Source organism: Aphelocoma coerulescens, chromosome 1A, assembly GCF_041296385.1.
Source record: "Aphelocoma coerulescens isolate FSJ_1873_10779 chromosome 1A, UR_Acoe_1.0, whole genome shotgun sequence".
Lineage (NCBI taxonomy): Eukaryota > Metazoa > Chordata > Aves > Passeriformes > Corvidae > Aphelocoma > Aphelocoma coerulescens.
This window is the reverse complement of record NC_091014.1, coordinates 51,032,634-51,045,017: the sequence shown is the minus strand read 5'-3', so window position 1 is coordinate 51,045,017 and position 12,384 is coordinate 51,032,634. Positions and strand designations below refer to the sequence as shown.

The following is a 12,384-nucleotide window of genomic DNA, read 5'->3' as shown; positions in this document are numbered from 1 at the left end:
TTTGCAGCACATCAGGCATCTAGGGATTGTTCAGATCAGATGACAACATTTTGTAGTGAGCTGGTATAGCTCTAAAAAAATGTTTTCATACTTGAAGCAGCTGTGCAGACTTGGAGAACTGGAACTGGGCAGAAAGGGTGAATATGTTCTCTTGCTGTCAGCCCTTACTTGAACATGATGCAGTCAGGGAGCTGTACTGGGTCTCAAAAAGTAAATATGTTGCTGTACTTTGTGCCTCTTTACAGTGATGTCTGAAGATGAACATCCTTCTTCCTTTAGCTTTAGTGCACACCAAACATTGCACCTGAAACGCTTCCTTCTTCAGCCATTCCGAAGGCAGGTCTTCCCACAAGGAGTGGTCAGGAGGGAGCCTGGAAAATAGTAGTCTCTTTCCCTAAAATCTGCTCCTCAGTAGGAATCTTCTCCTCCATAGCAGAGTAGATTGCAAGTAGGCATTGGTAATCAGACCACCTACTTCTCACCACCTTTTATATTTCGGGAAGCATATGGTGGCTGACACATTTCCTGATGTATACTCAAAAATCAGATCAGTTTGGATCCAGGACCTCTGACTATCGACATGAAGCTACAGACAACTCACTTCCTTGCTGTTCCACAGCAATTTCAATGAACTTTGGAGGTAGCTGTTCTCACCTGATATGCAGGGAAACAGAGATAAGGAGGAGGCCAATGCTTTGCTCATTGCCTCCTGGGCAGAAAGAAACGGTGAATGTAGGCGGCCTTAGTTTCAGATGAATATTTGCTCCCTGAAGCAGCCCTCTGACCTGGCACAGCTTTTATAATACTGATCAGGTCATGATTTTAAATTCCCTTGTTCTGGGCCTTTTCAAGACTAGTGTTTGCGACTTTCCCTTATTTAAGGATATATCATACTTCTAACTCTAAAGAGCTTGATGTGAGGAGTACTAATTCAGCTGTCACTGCCACACATTCTTGTCTTTATATTTCTTGGAAAAGAAAAGGTTTCTGTAAGGCAACAAGAACCTTTCCCTTGTAAGGCTTCTGGAACAAAATGTCTTTTTTTTTTTTTCTTTTTTTTTTTTTTTTTAATTATTAATATGCAAGTGATTGGACAGCTGTCATAAGGATTCTCATTTGAATAGATGTCAGCAATAAGGAAAGAATATTGCTTCTTGCAGGTAATTTTTAAAAACATCTTAGAATCTGTTCATCAGTTCAAAACTGCCAGAGGAGTCTAGTGGAAAAGGAAGAGACACGGATGTATTCAGGATCCCAAAACTAAGCACTTTACGTAACAAACCTTACACATGCTGAAAAATAAGGTGGCAAAACAACCCACCAGAAGTATTCCTCCTCCTCTAGCTCTTCTCTGAAGACGCCTGCTTGCTCAAATTCACTTATTTCCTCTGTTTTCACAGGTGCAGTGATACCAGCAGCTATTTTTGCTCTTAGCTCAGGGCAGCATTTTAGCTGCTGGACATCCGTGGCAAACTGCTCCTTTCCTTTGCCGACTCTGCATCCCAGCGTCCTCTAGGAAAAGTGCAGGGAACATCATCTTCAATCCCCGCCCTCCAGCAGCACAGGGACAGAAGAGGAGGCAATCTCTTCTCCCTCAAAGATTCTTGTCCACCTGTTCTGAGCCATTATGAGCTTGTTTTCATGAGGTGGCAGCTCATCTTCCTGGCTTCTCTGCAGAAAGTGGAGGGGTTGCAGGTTGTATTTGGGCATTGTGGGCCACTGATGGTGGAAGAGAAGTGAGAAGAGTCAAAACTATTGCTTAGTAAAAGAGGAACAAAGACAGTAATGCAGAATCTTTCCGTGGAGACTGCAGAGGTGCCTAAATGCTCTTCTGCAACCAGGTCCTTCCCCAAATTCTGTACCACAGAACTCAAGAGGCAAAACAGGCCCAAACCATAGCTCTGAAGTGTCTTGATTAATCAGAGAAAGCTAACATGCTTAGCTGCTCGTAGCAAGAAAAGACAGTTGTTCTCTGCTTGACAAATGTGGGCACCAGTGGGGAGCAGCTGAACCCCAAGGGCTGCAGTCAGCCAGAAGTTTAAGACTGGCTGCCTTGGAGGAAATGAAACTGCCTAAGTGATGTGCATGGGATGGGAAAAGATGCAACTTTCCACCAGGAGTTAGTAGGGAGACTTGTACATTGCCACCCCAACCAAAACTGTGGGTCAGGATTTTATCCAGCCAGCAGCTGAAAGGTGGAACAAACAGCTCTTTCTACTGCCCCCCTTGGGTTTTGTGACTGTTGAATGGGATGGAAATGCTATTATCTTAGAAGGACATTTTGGAAACTGAAGGTGGCTGCTCTTAGCCCAAAACCTCTCGAGATGTTTCCTTGAGGGTGCTGAAGTGAAGGTGAAAGGGCGTTTCAGATCCAGCTGACCACTCTGGGCCCTATAAAAGGTCAGCCAAGCCATTCCCACATTTTTATGTGTTTGATGGCAAAAGAGTTGGGAATTACCAAACCGAGGTGCAGGAACTGTTGTTCCCAGCCATCCTGAACCTAAACCTGGTGACTACACAATGTTGATGATAAGTGCCAGTGGCAGTAAAGTTTTGTTATAACTGAAAACTACGTCTCTGTCCACTAGGACTGTCATCAAACAGCCGCATACAGCTGGGCCAAAAGGGCTCCCTGTTGTCTGCAACTAGAGAGCTGCTGAAGCATTAGCTTTGAGAGCCTTCTACAGTCTCTACTTCACCAAGTAGGGTACTGTCAGGGCACCACCAGCCCTGCCTGTCCCTGCCCAGCATTTCCGGGGCTTCCCCAATGCTGTCCTCATCCCAGGATCCCATTCCAGCCCCCCTGGAGCCCTCAGTCCCTATCCCAGCAACACAGAAACAGGGCCAGTCTCAAGTTCCCCACAGCCCTGCCCGGCCATGGTCCCACGGCACCAGGCAGGTATCCAATGCCCAGAGCTGGGGCTGAGCCCAGAGCCTCTCTCCTGATCCCACCTGCAGACTGACATCTTGGCCTTGCCTCTGTGTGTGTATGGGAGGGAGCTGAGGTTTGTGGCAAATTAAAAGTTAAAATAAGCAGACTAATTAATTACATTTTGAACAGGTTTTGGTTTGGGATTTTTTTCCATATGAAATTAGATGAATCATCTCTGAACCATTTTTCTGCTGACAGAAAATGTTGAGAGTTAACACTTATAGCTGGGCCTCAGCAGGAGAGGGGTAAAAACATGAATCAAACTAAAATTGGAGGATCCAAGCAACTGTATTTTTCAGAATTGCAAATGACTCAATTCTCCTATCTCCAAAACAGAGATGGGCTTTACATGTTTGGGAAAGTCATGGTAATGTGAAATGCAGTGCAGTTAGATGTTCATGTGGAAAAGTCATAAGGAAAGGGAGGAATAGCAGAAAAGGTTCAAGAATTATCCTCAGTATGAGTACAAACAGCTGAAGACTGGACCTTTGTAAGGTGCTCTTCCTAGGACTTGTAATGTCATCCGTGGTGGCCACAAAGCTTCGTCCCGTAGAGCCAGGTCAAATATCACAAAAGGGACATGTGATAATTGAAAAGCTACCCTGATTTTGCAATTTTGTTAGCTGAATAGCAGGCACTAAGTTTGGTTTGGATTACTATAGATTTTTGCAAGTTAGTAGGCATTTGTTACTGGGTATAATAATCTGTACTTTCCATGCTGACTGGGAAGTGCTCCAAGGGGCTTTCAGATCTAATCTCTTGCAGTCCAAGCTGGCTCACATTGCTAGCACCTGCAAAAAAAAAATTTGTTCTGTAGGATTTGCTGGCAGATTTTTGTTACTCTACCAGAGATCTCTGTCCGTACTGACAGTGCACGCAGAGACTGACAGGCTGGAACGCGATTTAGATCCTGTTGTTCCTGATTTCACCTCTTTTAAGGTGAGGTAGCAAAGCTGGCTGTAATTGTGATGGTAAATGCATAAGAGGGAGGGAGGATCTTTCCCAGTAAGGATCCTCCCTATCTGTTCATTTTTGTCTGCATTGCAGGGGTATATGTACTACTTCCGTATGTCTTGAATAAGCTTGACCATGACTAGAGCAATGGTCTCTGGTGCACAGCTTCTGGTTTTGATGCTGCTAATCACACAAGAAACAGCAGGTTTTGGGGGAGGAGGATGAACCATGAATCACAGTCTTTGTATATTTATTACTCAATGAGGTGATGCTGTATTCATATCTCCTTGTAGGCCTCGATTATCCTCTTACAGTTCTGCATCCTTCCCCTAATAAAAATGACTTGACTGCTTGTATATAAAAATGGTCATGAGATTATAAAATCATTTTTAAAATAAGGAAAGGGAATAATGGAATGGACACAGAAGGGGAAAATCAAATAAGTAGGAGCCCTTAAAATAATTACAAAATTTAGCCTCAAGTTGCTCAATTTAACATTTGATAGAGAATGATAGAGTCAAAAGAGTGAGACAAGGACTACAACAATGTGTTGCAGTGATGCTTTGGCACGTACTGAGAAGCTTTTCCTCTGGAGATGGTTGATGTTGTGGTTGTCACTGCTATACAGGATTTAGGCATACAGCTGTGTGCCAGCTGTGTGTATATTAGGAAAACAGTCTTGGTGATATTAAGTTACAGGCTCGAGGAAAGTGTGCTATTGTGATGCATTATTACTCTTGTAAGATAAGGTTTGCAGAGAATGGGGGAGGTAGAAAGGCTTCTGTCTCAACACAGGCTTTGGCATTGGTGGTTGAAGAGTTGGTGAGTATAAAAACCTTCTGCTTAGTCACTGTAATGAGTTCAGTTTTTAAAGGACATCAAGGATTCTGCCAGACCTAGATGGGACAGAGCAGACATACTGATCCACCTGATTGCAGGAAACTTTAGAGGATGTCAGCAATTTCACTGTTCAATTCTTTATGCCCCCTACTACTACATGGAGTAAATGTCATACAGTCAAGTTCTCTTGCCTTTGTAAAATTTCCAGTGAACCTTGCTCTATAAGCCATCCCACTTCCAATAGGGTTTGAAAACCCAGATCCAGATTTGCTGAATTTGTCATCTTATTGGCACTCTCCGCCTCATCATAGCACCTCGATGGCAAGGAGGAGTTGGAAAGAAAACATAAGTGGGAGAAAAATGTGTTTATTTTCCTAAAGTCTTTTTTACCATAATTATACAAGAAAATGTCAAAGTGCCTATATGAGATTTTTTTTAATCCGACTTTGTGAATTAATTGAAGAGTCTTCCAAAATCTTCAAGAGATTAATTTTACTGTCCTCTAGTGGAATGAAATAGAGGAGTGAGGTGGTATTTTTCCACTCACAGATTTTTCATTTTGTTGAAACAGGGAAGTTGATCATAACTGGTCAGCATCATACCTAAACTATGCAAGTGCAGTTTGTTAACATGAGGTACAAATGCAGCAATCTGACAGTGCTAAACTATTGATGGCCATTAAAATTCAATGTAAACAAATTAGGAAATCCTGACAGACACACAAAACTATACACAAAGTTGTAGCTGGTAAGAATGTGTGTGTGCTAATAGGGTAGTCACCACATTGTGGATAAAGAGCTCTGCATCGCTTTGAGCTGCAGCCAAAGCTTTTATGTACAGAAACTGCTGTGAGGTGATCTGTAACATGGAATAAGAGCAGTGAGCAAAAATTGTGATTTTTTCTTTCCAGCTTGAGAGCAAAATACGAATGGAATGATGCATTCACATCTCTTGCAGACTCAAGCTCTGTTAATTTTTTCCCCCGTGTTAATGAGTCATACAAACAGATTTTACAGATTTAGCACTGTGTGCTTTATTTAGAGTGTGGTCTGTTTCTGAGTGCCAGAGACTTACATGCAGCTCTGTGGTCTAAAGCAAAATTATTAATCTTTGGTCTTCATGTCCCAAATTATTCCACTGACATTAGAGAGCCTTTTGCTATGTTAGCAATAGGAAAGTATTTCAGAGAAAGTGGTCCATTCTGAGGATGATAAAGTATATGCTGTCTAATACTCCACGCAAAGTCTGGAAAGTCTGGAAACTTTATGTTTGGAAGTACAGGAAAAAAATATCCCTGACTGTTTCACAGAAGCCAGAGGTGTAAATCTCGGTAGGTGAAGCGACAGCACAACTTTGTGCTACCTCACTCTCTCTGAAACCATTTTATTTTAAAGAATGAGATTCTAACTGTTTGCTTTCTTATCTAATGTAAAAAGGATTCTCTGAAGATTAATACTGAGTTTTCCGACTCACGTTAGCTTTAAACGAGAATTTTTAATTTACAAAGAAAACCAAAACTTTCGCGTTCTCGAGGACCGTTTGGCGGCAGGACTCGGGATTTCTTGTCCCCTAGCCACCCAAATCCAACTCTTTTCGCGGCAAGACACCAACAGACGAAAAATAGCTGCTTCCACGGCCTCACAGATGTAAAAAAAGGACGATTTCATGACAGATAAAGTAGAAAAAACCAGTTCTATTTCACCCGAAGAAACACAGGACGGAGCGCGGGGCGCGGAGCCGCGCGGGGCGGGGCGGGCGGAGCCAATCAGCGCCCGCCGCGCTGCTATAAAAGGGGCGCCGCGGGGCCGCTCCCGCCCAGTGCTCCCCGTTCCGCCGCGATGTCGGAAGTTGCTCCCGTCGTTGCTCCCGTGGCTGCCCCGGCCCCCGCCGCCAAGGCCGCCGCCAAGAAGCCGAAGAAGGCGGCGAGCGGCTCCAAAGCCCGCAAGCCCGCGGGGCCCAGCGTCACCGAGCTGATCACCAAGGCCGTGTCCGCCTCCAAGGAGCGCAAGGGGCTCTCCCTCGCCGCGCTCAAGAAGGCGCTGGCCGCCGGCAGCTACGATGTGGAGAAAAATAATAGCCGTATCAAGTTGGCGCTAAAGACCCTTGTCAGCAAGGGTATCCTGGTGCAAACCAGAGGTGTAGGTGCGTCTGGGTCTTTCCGCCTCAGCAAGAAACCTGGACAGGCAAAAAAAGTTCCGAAGAAAAAAACTTCTGCAACCAAGCCCAAAAAGCCGGTGGCTAAGAAGCCCACCACCGCTGCCAAGAAGGCGGTGGCAGCAAAGAAGAGCCCCAAGAAAGTTAAAACTGCAGCAAAGAAAGCAGCTAAGAGTCCCAAGAAGGTGACAAAGGTTGTCAAACCCAAGAAAGTGGTGGCAGCAGCGAAGAGCCCGGCTAAGGCGAAGGCGGTGAAGCCCAAGGCGGTCAAGCCCAAGGCAGCCAAGCCGAAAGTGACCAAGGCAAAGAAGGCAGCGCCCAAGAAGTAAGCTCCACATGGAAATAACTCCTGCTTCGCATTTAAACCTAACGGCTCTTTTAAGAGCCACCCACATTTTCTAAAGAGGGCTGAAACGCTAAGGCTGTTGCCATTGCGGGGGAAGGGTTAGCGGGGAAGCGTGCGGGAGAACGGCAGTCTGCTGCTGGTGGTGAATGTGCTGTTTCGAGCTCAGGAGCAGCTCGAGGGGCGCTTGAATTGGGAGGGACAGGGTGGCAGCGTCCTGGAGGCTCCCAAATTGTGCGCAAGGCGCAGGGATTGGATGCGGAAGGGCTGAGCAGCTTCCCAGGAGCGCTGTCAGCCCCGCCCCAGAGCGAGGTAAGAAGGCACCGTGGGGGTGCTGTTGGGGGTGTATACACGGAGCTGCACCGGGCACTGACATTAAAAGGCCCAAGACGAGCGTTTAACACTCCTGTGGGCTTTTACTACTTTAATGAAGTTCAAGCTCTTTTACTGAATTTGTGGGTGGCTCTGAAAAGAGCCTTTGGGTTTCTCTTGGTAAAACTTCGCGGGCTTTGTCCTTCGGCGCTCACTTGGCTTTAGCCTTGTGGCTGTCGGTCTTCTTGGGCAGCAGCACGGCCTGGATGTTGGGCAGCACGCCGCCCTGCGCGATCGTCACCTTGCCCAGCAGCTTGTTGAGCTCCTCGTCGTTGCGGATGGCGAGCTGCAGGTGGCGGGGGATGATGCGCGTCTTCTTGTTGTCGCGGGCCGCGTTGCCCGCCAGCTCCAGGATCTCGGCCGTCAGGTACTCCAGCACGGCCGCCAGGTACACCGGGGCGCCGGCGCCCACGCGCTCCGCGTAGTTGCCCTTGCGCAGCAGCCGGTGCACGCGGCCCACGGGGAACTGCAGCCCGGCCCGCGACGAGCGCGACTTGGCCTTGGCGCGCGCCTTCCCGCCCTGCTTGCCCCGGCCGGACATCGCAGCGATCTCGCAAACGCTCTCAAGCTCCGCAGAGAATGAGAGTAGTTTCCGACTTCGGGCTTATATGCCTTTTCAGCGAAAGGCGCGACTTTGGATTGGCTGAGGCAGGGATGTGGCAAAATCAGCCAATCGGGACGCGGATCCAAATTCGACCAATGGCGATGAACGGCGTAAGCGACCGCTGCAGAAACTTGCCTCAGCCAATAACAGCTCGGGCTACAGGATACCCTACTTTGCATAACCGCCGTATAAATGCGAGCGGCAGGCGGGCAGTTCCTTCACTGGTGTCCAGTTCCTTAGCGTGGTTGTAGTGGTCGATTCGCTTCCATGCCTGAGCCAGCCAAGTCCGCCCCCGCGCCCAAGAAGGGCTCCAAGAAGGCGGTCACCAAGACGCAGAAGAAAGGTGACAAGAAACGGCGTAAGAGCCGCAAGGAGAGCTACTCGATCTACGTGTACAAGGTGCTGAAGCAGGTGCACCCCGACACGGGCATCTCGTCCAAGGCCATGGGCATCATGAACTCCTTCGTCAACGACATCTTCGAGCGCATCGCCGGCGAGGCGTCGCGCCTGGCGCACTACAACAAGCGCTCCACCATCACGTCGCGGGAGATCCAGACGGCCGTGCGGCTGCTGCTGCCCGGCGAGCTGGCCAAGCACGCCGTGTCCGAGGGCACCAAGGCTGTCACCAAGTACACCAGCTCTAAATAAGCTGCTTCTGCATCTTGTTTCCGATATTGTCGACCCAAAGGCTCTTTTAAGAGCCACCCACCTTTTCAGTAAAAGAGCTGATGCTGTGGCAAATCCTTACCTGTCCCGCTTTATTTTTCTTATTTGTTTGGGGGGGGGGGGGGGTGGGACGTGAGACAAATGTGCAGTTACGGTGTAAAAGTACGGTAACTTTAAAGGAAAGCAGGATGGGCGTTGTTTGGGCTATGCAAATGTGTCCTGCATCTGCTTCAACGGACCCGAGGATGTTCATAATTCGCTTAAAAAGCCGTGGGAGCCCGCTTTTGGTGTATATACAGTTAGGGGGTGGCCGGTTAGACAATTACCAAATGCTGTCGGTGGTCTCAAAACAGCCGAAACAAACGTTCTCCTGACCGATGGGACGTGCCGTTTCCCTGCTGAGCTACGCTAAGGGACGATGGTGGGAATCGGGGGCATTAAAGCACAGGGGCTTCCAAACCACCCTGTGCTCTTGTTCTTTTTTTTGAGCAGAAGGCTCCGAAGTGGACGCCCGCTCCCCTCCCCCGCACTGTGCGTTCTCGCGGGCGACCGGGGGAAGCAAAGCGGAGCGCGTTCTCGCTCCCGACCTGCGCAGTCCCCGCACAGGTAGCGCCAAGCACAGGCTCCCGGCGTCGCATTTTTCCCGGCTTTCGTCCGCCTCTCTCCCCACCGCCGTTTCCCCGCGCCCCGTAAACTCCGCCGCCGAGCAGCGGCCGGGGCCGGAGGCGGGCGGGCAGAGCCGGGGCCGCGCCGCTGCCGCGCTCGGTCCGACCTGAGTGAGGACTGCACGGAGCCTCCCCCCGGGGGCGGGCCCGGCCGCGCGTCCCGCGGCTCTCGCCACGCCGCTGATTGGTGGCGCTCGCGGCTCGCAGCCCGCGCGTTCGCTTCACCGGGGCGCGCTCCCCGCGAGACACGCGGAGCCTCCGCCGGGCCGCGGCAGCAGCCGGGAAAGCCTGGCTTGGCCAGGGAAGTCGGCTGCCGCCTTGCGCCTTCGGCCTCTCGGCCGCGGCCCTGAAACAAACGCGGCTACGGAGCGGGAAAAATCCGCGAGCACTCGGGGAAGGAGGCCGTTACCGACGGCAGCTTTAGCCAGCGGGCCCGACGCTGAGCGGAGCGGGTTTGGAAGAAGGAGAGCGAGCCCGAGGCGTGAGCTACAAGACGGCGCTGCACTGCCCGCCGGCGGTGCTGCCGCCGCCCCTCCCTCCGCCTTGCAACCCGCCGGCTGAAGGGGGCAGGGGCGGGGCGAGGCCTGCGCGCGTTTCCCGCCCCGGAGGCGGGGCCTTTTCCCGGGCTCGCGCGAAGGGTCCAATGGGAGGCGGCCGGTGTCGCGCGGGCGGCCAATCGGCGCGGGCGGCGGGCTATAAATAGGGGCGGCTGGGAGCCGCTGGCGCAGTGTGGGTTGTGGTGGTTTGCGAGTCGTTTGTGCGTGCGTTGGTGCTGGGCGATGGCGCGCACGAAGCAGACGGCGCGGAAGTCGACGGGCGGGAAGGCGCCCCGCAAGCAGCTGGCCACCAAGGCGGCCCGCAAGAGCGCGCCGGCCACGGGCGGCGTCAAGAAGCCGCACCGCTACCGGCCCGGCACGGTGGCGCTGCGCGAGATCCGGCGCTACCAGAAGTCCACGGAGCTGCTGATCCGCAAGCTGCCCTTCCAGCGCCTGGTGCGCGAGATCGCGCAGGACTTCAAGACCGACCTGCGCTTCCAGAGCTCGGCCGTGATGGCGCTGCAGGAGGCCAGCGAGGCCTACCTGGTGGGGCTCTTCGAGGACACCAACCTGTGCGCCATCCACGCCAAGCGCGTCACCATCATGCCCAAGGACATCCAGCTGGCCCGCCGCATCCGCGGCGAGCGCGCTTAAGGCTCCTGCTGTAGCCTTTTGCCGGCCGAGCACGGAGTCAAGCCATAGAGACCCAAAGGCTCTTTTAAGAGCCACTACAACTACAGTTAAAAGAGCTGTAGCGCTGTTGTGGAATTAATGCGTTTTTATTGGGTGGAGAAACTACCAAGGGGCGTGTCTGTATATAGAACCAATGAGTTCGGTAGACGCATCTCCTGATTTGCAGAAGGAGGTCTTCAGGTAGACTCAGAGGCTCAAGACAAGATAGTTTTTAAAAGTATATCTTTTATTGCATATTCATCACAATCATACATGATTCATAAATGTCTGGAGTTTCTGTGTATCATCCCGTCAGCCTTATCTTCCTCCTTGGCTCCATTCCGTCTCTGCTCCCTCCATAAATTCTCTCGTTTCTGATTTTTCTTCCCTGATAAGATATTCCAGGAATGTGAAGACTTTCTCTGCCTATCCTTTTAAAATTGACTACATAGACAACAGACATTCCATATCGTGTATTACATTACAGAACCTAGGTAAAGTTTTTCTAACATCAAGTAACATGCAAAAGGCAACATCACAATACATTAATAATTATGTAACATGCAAAAAGCCATCACAGGACATTTATAACAAGAAGGCAGATTAAAACCAAGTAACGCCAAAGGGTGAGTCTGGAGTGGCCGTATGTTTGGTATATATATAAAACATAAAAAGCCAGGATACATTTACAATAAACGACCTCTCATACATTAACACAGCCTACTACACTCATTAACTCACTTTTCATCTCTTGTATCTCCCACACCCTCAATCCACATTAAATAATGCTTATCCTAAGGCAATACTCCAACTCTTTTAATTGATCATGTAGTGGCTCTTAAAAGAGCCTTTGGGTCTACGTGGGCTGCGGCAGGAGACTTAAGCGCGCTCGCCGCGGATGCGGCGGGCCAGCTGGATGTCCTTGGGCATGATGGTGACGCGCTTGGCGTGGATGGCGCACAGATTGGTGTCCTCGAAGAGCCCCACCAGGTAGGCCTCGCTGGCCTCCTGCAGCGCCATCACGGCCGAGCTCTGGAAGCGCAGGTCGGTCTTGAAGTCCTGCGCGATCTCGCGCACCAGGCGCTGGAAGGGCAGCTTGCGGATCAGCAGCTCCGTGGACTTCTGGTAGCGCCGGATCTCGCGCAGCGCCACCGTGCCGGGCCGGTAGCGGTGCGGCTTCTTGACGCCGCCCGTGGCCGGCGCGCTCTTGCGGGCCGCCTTGGTGGCCAGCTGCTTGCGGGGCGCCTTCCCGCCCGTCGACTTCCGCGCCGTCTGCTTCGTGCGCGCCATCGCCCAGCACCAACGCACGCACAAACGACTCGCAAACCACCACAACCCACACTGCGCCAGCGGCTCCCAGCCGCCCCTATTTATAGCCCGCCGCCCGCGCCGATTGGCCGCCCGCGCGACACCGGCCGCCTCCCATTGGACCCTTCGCGCGAGCCCGGGAAAAGGCCCCGCCTCCGGGGCGGGAAACGCGCGCAGGCCTCGCCCCGCCCCTGCCCCCTTCAGCCGGCGGGTTGCAAGGCGGAGGGAGGGGCGGCGGCAGCACCGCCGGCGGGCAGTGCAGCGCCGTCTTGTAGCTCACGCCTCGGGCTCGCTCTCCTTCTTCCAAACCCGCTCCGCTCAGCGTCGGGCCCGCTGGC

The 12,384-nt window shown here is 51.4% G+C and overlaps 5 protein-coding genes across 5 annotated transcripts; 3 read left to right on the top strand and 2 right to left on the bottom strand.

The window, feature by feature from the left end:
* The first annotated feature begins 6,445 nt into the window (after window positions 1-6,445).
* Window positions 6,446-7,506, top strand: LOC138103468 (histone H1.11L-like). The gene has a single exon (XM_069001779.1). It carries the CDS (start codon window positions 6,565-6,567, stop codon window positions 7,207-7,209), a length of 645 nt encoding a protein of 214 aa, XP_068857880.1. The 5' UTR covers window positions 6,446-6,564; the 3' UTR covers window positions 7,210-7,506.
* Window positions 7,507-7,648: 142 nt separating this feature from the next.
* LOC138103442 (histone H2A-IV) lies at window positions 7,649-8,223 on the bottom strand. The gene has a single exon (XM_069001743.1). It carries the CDS (start codon window positions 8,134-8,136, stop codon window positions 7,747-7,749), a length of 390 nt encoding a protein of 129 aa, XP_068857844.1. The 5' UTR covers window positions 8,137-8,223; the 3' UTR covers window positions 7,649-7,746.
* Window positions 8,224-8,386: 163 nt separating this feature from the next.
* LOC138103460 (histone H2B 5) lies at window positions 8,387-8,946 on the top strand. The gene has a single exon (XM_069001766.1). The coding sequence runs from the start codon at window positions 8,467-8,469 to the stop codon at window positions 8,845-8,847; it is 381 nt and encodes a 126-aa protein (XP_068857867.1). The 5' UTR covers window positions 8,387-8,466; the 3' UTR covers window positions 8,848-8,946.
* Window positions 8,947-10,237: 1,291 nt separating this feature from the next.
* Window positions 10,238-10,955, top strand: LOC138103434 (histone H3). The gene has a single exon (XM_069001730.1). The coding sequence runs from the start codon at window positions 10,310-10,312 to the stop codon at window positions 10,718-10,720; it is 411 nt and encodes a 136-aa protein (XP_068857831.1). The 5' UTR covers window positions 10,238-10,309; the 3' UTR covers window positions 10,721-10,955.
* A 9-nt stretch (window positions 10,956-10,964) lies between these two features.
* Window positions 10,965-12,111, bottom strand: LOC138103425 (histone H3). The gene has a single exon (XM_069001719.1). It carries the CDS (start codon window positions 12,026-12,028, stop codon window positions 11,618-11,620), a length of 411 nt encoding a protein of 136 aa, XP_068857820.1. The 5' UTR covers window positions 12,029-12,111; the 3' UTR covers window positions 10,965-11,617.
* Between the last annotated feature and the right edge of the window lie 273 nt (window positions 12,112-12,384).

Excerpts from the sequence above, each read along its gene's own strand:
- LOC138103468 (XM_069001779.1), top strand. The coding sequence starts at position 6,565 with ATGTCGGAAGTTGCTCCCGTCGTTGCTCCCGTGGCTGCCCCGGCCCCC.
- LOC138103442 (XM_069001743.1), bottom strand. The coding sequence starts at position 8,136 with ATGTCCGGCCGGGGCAAGCAGGGCGGGAAGGCGCGCGCCAAGGCCAAG.
- LOC138103460 (XM_069001766.1), top strand. The coding sequence starts at position 8,467 with ATGCCTGAGCCAGCCAAGTCCGCCCCCGCGCCCAAGAAGGGCTCCAAG.
- LOC138103434 (XM_069001730.1), top strand. The coding sequence starts at position 10,310 with ATGGCGCGCACGAAGCAGACGGCGCGGAAGTCGACGGGCGGGAAGGCG.
- LOC138103425 (XM_069001719.1), bottom strand. The coding sequence starts at position 12,028 with ATGGCGCGCACGAAGCAGACGGCGCGGAAGTCGACGGGCGGGAAGGCG.